At 39.7% G+C, this 8430-nt stretch overlaps 1 protein-coding gene across 1 annotated transcript; it reads right to left on the reverse strand.

Annotated features, from left to right (window-relative positions):
• Nucleotides 1–4510: 4510 nt before the first annotated feature.
• LOC123058125 (RING-H2 finger protein ATL74) lies at nt 4511–5595 on the reverse strand. The gene has a single exon (XM_044480948.1). It carries the CDS (start codon nt 5415–5417, stop codon nt 4761–4763), a length of 657 nt encoding a protein of 218 aa, XP_044336883.1. The 5' UTR covers nt 5418–5595; the 3' UTR covers nt 4511–4760.
• Nucleotides 5596–8430: the final 2835 nt, after the last annotated feature.

Genomic DNA, 8430 nt, shown 5'->3' on the forward strand with positions numbered 1-8430 from the left:
TCGATATGCAACTGGGACCGCGACTAATTTTGCCATAGCTGCAACTTCACCCTAATAGGCAAACGGTGGCCTGGCTCATTTTGTCCCAGTTCCAACTCCACCCTTGACATGCAACAGGGGCCTGATCCATATTTTCTAATTGCAAGTCCACTCTCAAGACGCAACTTGGCGGATCCATTTTTGTCCTAGTTACAAGTCCACCCTTGACATGCAACTGAGGAGAGGGGTGACCCTTTATCCTTAGTTCAACTCCACCCAGACTTGCAACTAGGCCCACTTTCTTTGTCCTAGTTACAAGTCCACTTTCGATGCGCAATATCAAGTGTTGTGATTCGACTGCACCTACACGGCCCCCAATGCGACTACAAATGGCGACGGGGGGCGGGGGGGGGGGGGGGGCGTCGACCAGTTGCATGTCCAGCAATTTTTATTTTTTTCATTTTTCTTTATCGTTATTTTGTTCCTAATTTTTTGAAAAAAAATCATGAACCCTTTTAAAAAAATTCTGTATTTTTTTTGTTAACTCGTGACTTTCTTCAAATTTGTGATGTAAAAATTCATAAACTTTTTCCAAATTCATAGAATTCATTTCAAATTTCTAAACATTTTAAAATTCATTAATGTGTATCCAAATTCCTGCATAATATTAATTTCATCACATTTTTTATCGACAATTTTTTCGATTCTTTAATATCTTTAAAATTCATGGAATTTATCAACATTCTTTCATATTCATGAACAATCTTTAATTTACTAACACCATTTAGATTTATGAACATTTTTTTTAATTCACAGACATATTTTAAATCAACAAACATTTTATAAATACAAGTTGAACATTTCGTGAACAATGAATAAACATTTTGTAACGTTGAACAATTTCTTTAAATGCACAATTAACATTACCTACGATGACCATTAAATTTGTCATTTTTAGTTTTACATATGTTATTAAGTTTTACGGACATTTAAAAAAATGTCAACATTTTTCTATTTCATGATCATTTTTTCTAATTGATGAATATTTTTATAAGCTGCAAACATTACTTTTAGTTGTACGAAACATCTTTTGTAGTCTTGCACACAACAACAACGTTTGGTATGCTTATTTGTAGGACATCAATCTGCAATGTGCTATCAAAAAAATACAATGTTGCAGTTCTGATGAAGAAATAACGGCGAATCAACTTGTGGTTGAATGGTTAGAGAGACAGTGGTATCCCAGCCCACCGAGGTTTAAGTCTTGGTGCTCGCATTATTCCTGGATTTATTTCAGTATTTTCGGCGATGCGCTTTCAGTGGAAGGTGACGTTTCCGTCGACGACGAGGTGCCTACGGTTACTTCGTAAATGTCAAAATGATATGCCGGCTCAGTCACTCGAAGATGTTCATAGGAGTAGGATGTGCGTCTGTGCGTACATAGAGATGAGTTTATGTATGTATGTATGTATGTATGTATGTATGTATGTATGTATGTATGTATGTATGTATGTATGTATGAGCATTTGTGTCTGTAATGTGCTCAAAAAACCGTAGAGCTAAAAGAAAACCACATTTTTTTGAGACGTAAAAGAAAACCACGTGTGCAGTGCTACTGATCAAGTCCTAGGGAGATGGCCCAATTGGTGTGAACTGTGAAGTTAAAAAAACACAATGACAACAGGGACAACCGAAAAGCTACACGGCAATAACCAAAATCCTACACCTACGTGACGTAACTGGAAATTTCTATTTGCCGCTCTTTGCGGCAAGTAAGTAGTCGAGGGAACGCGTTAGGATGGGTTGGCCCGTTCAAACGTTAAAGCGAATCCGGTTTTGGGAACCTTTTAGTGGTTCCCAGCCAGTTTTTTCTGGTTTTGGGAACCTTCTAGGAGGTTCCTGAACCAGTTTTTTTATTTCCCCTTTTTACCTTTTTGTTTCTTTTCTTTTCTTTTACTGTTTCTTTTTCTTTTTCGTTTTAATTTTCTCTTTTCTTTTCTTTTCTTTGCTCTTTGTTTTTTTTCGTTTTCATGTTTCTTTTGTTTGAGAATTTCAAATGTTTATTCGGAATTTTATGACATGTTCTCCTTTTCAAAATTTTCTCCCAATTTCAAAAAATGTTTCCATTTTCAAATTTTGTTCACAATTTAAAAAAAAATCGTGTTTCAAAAAGTCTTTCAGGATTTTTAAAAAATGTTCTTGTTTTAAAATTTTGTTGACAATTTAAAAAAATGTTCCTGTTTTAGAAAATGTTCAGTAATTCCAAAAATGTTCTTGTTTTGAATTTTTGTTATGTTCATGTTTTAAAAAAATGTTCAGGAATTTCTATTTTTTCCCCTTTTTCACAATATGTTCAGAATGTCATTCATAAAATGTTCATGTTTCAGAAAATGTACAGGAATTTCAAAAATGTTCTCATTTCCAAAATTTGTTCTCAATTTCAGAAATATGTTCGTGTTTTAAAAAATGTTCAGAAATTTTAGAAATGTTTCTTTGTTTTCAAAAAATTCACAATATCAGAAAATATTCAATTTTTCCAAAATTGTTCATGTTTTAGAAAACTGTTAGGTTTAAAAAAATGTTCTTGTTTTTTCTAAATTTGGATTACAAAAATTGTTCACATTTTTCAGAAAAAAAGCTTGGAATATCAAAAAAATATTTGTGGTATTTCAAATTGTTTGAAATTATCAATAAATGCTTCTAAAATGTTTTTTCCCAAAATCTCAACCCTGCTGTCTATTGTTAAAGTATTTGGCGCTTTAATGTCTGACAACAACTTTGTGGTGGAGTGGCTTGGTGATCGTGGTCTGTGGTTTTGTGTGAGGATAGCGTAGGTTATTTGTTTTCTGGGGTTTTTTTACGTTGATGTACTTTCGCTCGATGGGCCGGCCCAGTCCTGCGTCGCCCTTGTGTGTCGAGCTCTTGTTTTGACGAAAAATGCGTCACCTAGGAGGTCCCGACGTAACCTTCCAACTAATTCACTCACGCCCCCACCCGAGTGAATTTCAGATGGGTGGGCCTGTTACTTCCCCTAACCCCAATCATAATCCTTTACGTCAGTTTTTTAACTTAAACTAGCAAATATACCCGTGCATTGCAACAGTAAAAAAAACTATTAGATTATGCAGGTGTGGTAGACATAAAAAAAAGTCTAAATCAAATGCCAGGATGAGATAAGGACTTTTAAAATGTCATTTCACAAACTATGTCTGAGTGATGTCATGACAAGATAAGGGACATTTAAAAAGTCATTTCAAAAATTCAAAATGTCATGGTCTCGTCATGACTTGATTTCCTAAGGCGCCACAACGAAATATTTTCTGGCTGAGCAAATTGCATTGATGGACCCTGCATGAGATAAACTGATGAATGATGTGGCTCGCCTTGATCTAGCGTAGCAGTGTTTATCATAATTAGTATTGTGGTACCAAAATAAAGGAAAAATAGAAATTCAGTCATTTCTATATAGCTTATAAAAACTAACCCATAGGAAGTCGTGTCAATTTTTTGGGGCTCAGCATTGTACAGGAGATGGAAACATTTTTTTACCCGATGTGAGGGACTAAATAAAACCATAAAACAACCTCTACATATCCCTAATAAAACTTGTACGTTAGCAATGGTTCATTTTTTTCATTATTTACGAATATGTTTTAGTTTTTGTGTACATTTTTGAAAAATTCTCAAATATGTTTTGAATACTTGATATTTAAAAAAAATCATGAACATTTTTCATTTCACGATCATTTATTTGAAATCGTGTTTTTTAATAATATGCGAACGATTTTTTAAAATCGTGATCATTTTATGATATTCCGAATGTTATTTGAATTCACAAACAGTTTATTGTTTCTTAATATTTTTAAAAAAACTCACAAGTTTTTGAAATTTGGTTCTTTTGAAAATCCCGAATTAATTTGAAGAAGGAAAAACTAAAATAAAAATGAGAAAGTAAAAATCAAAAAGCAAAATAGGTAACAAGGGTGCTACGACCTGCAAATGGGCCGGCTGATTACAGCGTGCGGGAGGAGGAGGCGCGCTTGCTGAGAGAAGGAGAAAAAAAGGAGAGAAAGGGGGTAGGAACCAGGATCAAACCCGGGTCTCCCATCAAGAGGGTGGAGGTCCTATCCATTGCGCTCCTCGGGTGCTTATGTTATGTGAGTGTATCAGTATATAAGAACAGCGGAACCCGACCAGTATTTTGAGATAAAAATGAACCATTTTTCCTCCCTTACGGATGACACGGTGGATAATTTATGGCAACTTCGGGGCAATTACTGTGACGTACCATCTAGAAAATGATGCAATGATGTTAGAAGCTTATCGCTTTTGGATGATCGTGCTATTTAAATCGGTCAACTAGCTCGTCACGAGGCAAGATGAGACCGGGTGTGAAAAACTTAAGTATGGGCAATTTTCGGTGTGTTTTGACATCTCAGCTGGCCCAAGATGGACGGGATGATCGTCGTGATTGGCCCTGCATATAATAGATGTTTTAAAAATAACATATATAATTGTAAATGGTAAAATTTGAGACCGGTCCGGTCAATATCTGTGGGCACGCCCGCGGACATTTGTGGACTCAAATTTGCAACCTGATGCTCTTACAAAAACTTTACATACTTACTATACTAGTATGCGATGAAGGAACAATCAGTCTCTAGTTCTACATAGAGTAGTATGTTACACTGTACACTTGTTTCCGGTCCCCCTCGAGGCTGGATGCCTGGATTATATAGCTAGGCAAAGGGAGATGCCGATTGACTACCTGCCGCCGATGCTTACCCGCGCACGTCTCTCTGGGTATCCGTGAAGCCACCTTGTACGGTCACTATCAAGGTTCCTCCTGCACCAAGCAACGTCGGTTGCGGCGGCTCCGTGCCCGACGACGACGACTGCGCAGCCGCCTCCGCCTTGCCGTCCCCCCGGCCCTGGGACAGCTCCGCCTCCGTCCGGCAGAGAGGGCACGTCGTCCTGGTGCGCAGCCATGCGTCGACGCACTCCACGTGGAATACGTGCCCACAGTTCGGCAGCTGCCGCACCGCGTCTCCGTCCGCGAGCTCCGACAGGCACACGGCGCAGTCGGCCCCAGCGGCGCTGGTGGAGCCGGCCTCCTTCCGGTGCACGGTGACCGGCAGCGCGGAGAGCGCGGACGCGTCCAGCCCGTGCCGCCGGCTGCCGATCCTTCCGAACGAGTTGATGGACCGGAAGATGCCAGCGGCCAGGCCGCCGCTGCCGCGGCCTCCGCCTCGGCCAGAGCGATACACCAGCACGTACAGCAGGACGCGCATGACGACGATGGCGACGGTGAGCCCGAAGAGGACGAAGACGACGGTGAGCGCGACGCGCCCAGTGAAGCTGTAGTTCAGCTGCCGCTCGTACGGATCCCCGGCGCCTTCCGGCGTGGCCGGCGCGCCAGCCATGGTGCTCCCTGACATGGCACTGATCGACAAGCTTAGCAGGACTCCCAGACTGAAAAAAGAGATGGAAGAAAGAGAAGAAGGCAATGTCAGGTTTAGCAGCACTCAACTGCATGTGTGTTCTCTCACAGCTTAATTAGCTTGGGCAAGAGAAGACGCTGCTCGGTTCAACGAGTGGTGTCATTGTCACGTATACAATAGAATTACGAGGCACTTTCAAAAAACAAAGAATTACGAGGCTGACAATCCTCAAAAAAAAAAAAAGAATTACGAGGCTGACATGTGGGGTGACGAGAAAACAATTGCAGATCACACGCATATTGCTCATTGGTCATGGTCAGGTACTCAGGTCTGGGAGATGTGGGCTTGATCAGCGTGGTTTGAGTACGTTTACCTGAGCTTTCGGTCCACACAAGACTTTTCTGTCGTGTAAATTTGTAATAGGAAGTGTACAGGCGAAGGCAAGACGAAACTTCGAGGAACTGAACAACCAAGATAAAAACGTTGACTTTGCAAACCCGACCAAAGAACCAATATGTGTTGAGCATCAGTAACACAAGCGCTCATATACACGCGCATACACTCATTCTTATGAACGAACACACGCACACCCTACCCCTATGAGCACCTCCGAGAGACTGAGCCGGCATATTATCTTGAGATTTACGAAGTCACCGTAGGCGCCTCGTCGTCGACGGGAACGTCTCCTCCCACTGAAAGCGCATCGCCGGAAATCCTGAAATAAATCCAGAAATAATGCGAGCACCAGGATTTGAACTCTGATGGGTTGGGGATACCACTGTCCACCTAACCATCTCAACCACAGGTTGGTTCGCCAATATGTGATTTGTTGGTTATAGGAGAACAGTGGTATCCCTAGTTCACCCGTGGTTGGATGGTTAAGACTTGACACTAGTGCTCTCGTATTTTTCTGAATTTATTTCAAGGCATTCGGCGATGTGCGTTCAGTGGAAATAGACATTTCCGACAACTACAAAAGCGTCTCTGATGATTTTTTTTAATATTAAGATGATGTGCCGGCTTAATCTCTTGAAAGTGCTCATATGGGTAGGTATGAGCATCTGCGTAACCAAAAAAATGTTTTTTTTAATGTTTTGATGTTGCTCATCACGTCTGCCACACATACTGGACCCAAGAACTTTAAACACACATAAATTTCTTGAAGACCATTCGGGTTTGAGTGTGAAAATTTCTGCAAATGGAATAAAGCTGAGCATGGAAATTTCTTCAAACCAAAAAGAGCCGGAACGATGCAGCAAAACGACTGCCACGACAAGCAAAGTGATAATCCTACATCCACGTAAAGCTATGAACCCCTCTTACGTAAACTTCCAAGAAAAAAGTCACATGTGGCAAGAATCATAGGGTATTTATTCCAAGATTATAAAATTACAATCTTCAGCGACTAGCTCACTGACACACAGAGGAAGGTGGTTTAGCCAGCACGTAGTGCTATCCCCATTCCGTCCAAATGTTGCTAAACAATGTGCAACTCTACTTTGAAAGCGATAATTTTTTACTGGAACAGGCATAGTTGGAACTTCCATGGGCTGGGCTGGGCGTAACAACTCAAGCACCAGGGCTATATATCACCCGTTGCAAGGCAGAGTTATGTCTCGCCTCTGTCGGGCGCTCTAATAGCCCGGCCCTTTACTGTACCATGTTTTTTTGTGTTCCTTTTTCGCCCTTGGTTTTTATTTTGTTTTTTCTTTGGGTTTTTTATTGCGTTTTTATTTTTTATTTTTTTCTTTCTTTGGTTTTCTTCGGGGTTATTGTTTCAACACATGTCTACATTTTTCATATGCATCGTACAATTTTCTTTTTGTCATACACATTGACTTTTTAAAAACAATACTTGTTAACATTTTAAAAAATATGCATGGTGTCTAATTTTCCATACCCTTTGCATATTTTTCTATGCATATAAAACTTTTTCTATACACATTGAACATTTACGAAGTACTCCCTCTATTCCAAAATATAAGTCTTTCTAGAGGTTCCAATAGGTGACTACATACGGAGCAAAATGAGTGAATCTACACTAAAATATGTCTACATACATCTGTATGTTGTAGGCCATTTGAAATATTTAAAAAGACTTCTATTTCGGAACGGAGGGAGTACATGATTAACATTCTACAAAAACATGTTTGAACCTTTTTCAAATACATGTTAAACATTTTTCAAATACACATGGCATCATTTTTTGTATGATAAAAAACATTTTTTGGAGCTATGCAAGATTTTTTTACATGTACAAACATCTGTATGAAAAATGTCATGAACACATTTTTGAAACAAGTGAATAGTTTTTAAAATGTAACATACATTTTTTTGGAATGTATGTGACATGTTTGAATTACAATAAAGTTTTATAATGTATAGCATTTTCTTAAATGTCATATGCATTTTATTTTTGCAAGTCATCATATTTTTTAAATGTCACAAACATTTCTTGTACACATGCTTACCATTTTCCGCATACATGATTAAGAGTTTCTACTTTTTTGCGAAAATGGTCCAGATCTATTATCAAAGTTCGGCGGAACTACAAAGCATCTCGAATATAATAAAAAATACACCAAGATTCCAAGACCCCCAAACAACTAATACTGCTGCTAGAACAAGCCGCTGATGTGTTGTTGTCCTTGCTCCCCTATGGGAGCCGACTTGACCTGGTCGATGACAACCGAAAAGTCTTCGTGCACGTGCCCATAAGGACCGGCGCCTTAGAACCACAGTCAATGCTGTTGAACCCTTGCATTGATCAGAAACACCTGACACCAAATCTCGCCACAAAGACGAGAAACCCTAACCTCACTGTCCTAAGAGACGGTAGGGATCTACTCCCTCCGTCCCAAAATATAAGAACAATTTTAACACCTAGCATAGTATCAACAATGTTCTTATATTTTGGGACAAAGGAAGTATGTTGGAGCTCCATCGACTACGTCCACACAGACATACTCAAGGAGAATCGGAGCCCGAAAGACAAACACGAAGAACTAGT

Source organism: Triticum aestivum, chromosome 3A (assembly GCF_018294505.1).
Source record: "Triticum aestivum cultivar Chinese Spring chromosome 3A, IWGSC CS RefSeq v2.1, whole genome shotgun sequence".
Taxonomy (NCBI): domain Eukaryota; kingdom Viridiplantae; phylum Streptophyta; class Magnoliopsida; order Poales; family Poaceae; genus Triticum; species Triticum aestivum.

What these genes read in the sequence shown, in the direction of transcription:
- LOC123058125 (XM_044480948.1), bottom strand. Translation starts at nt 5,417, where the DNA reads ATGTCAGGGAGCACCATGGCTGGCGCGCCGGCCACGCCGGAAGGCGCC.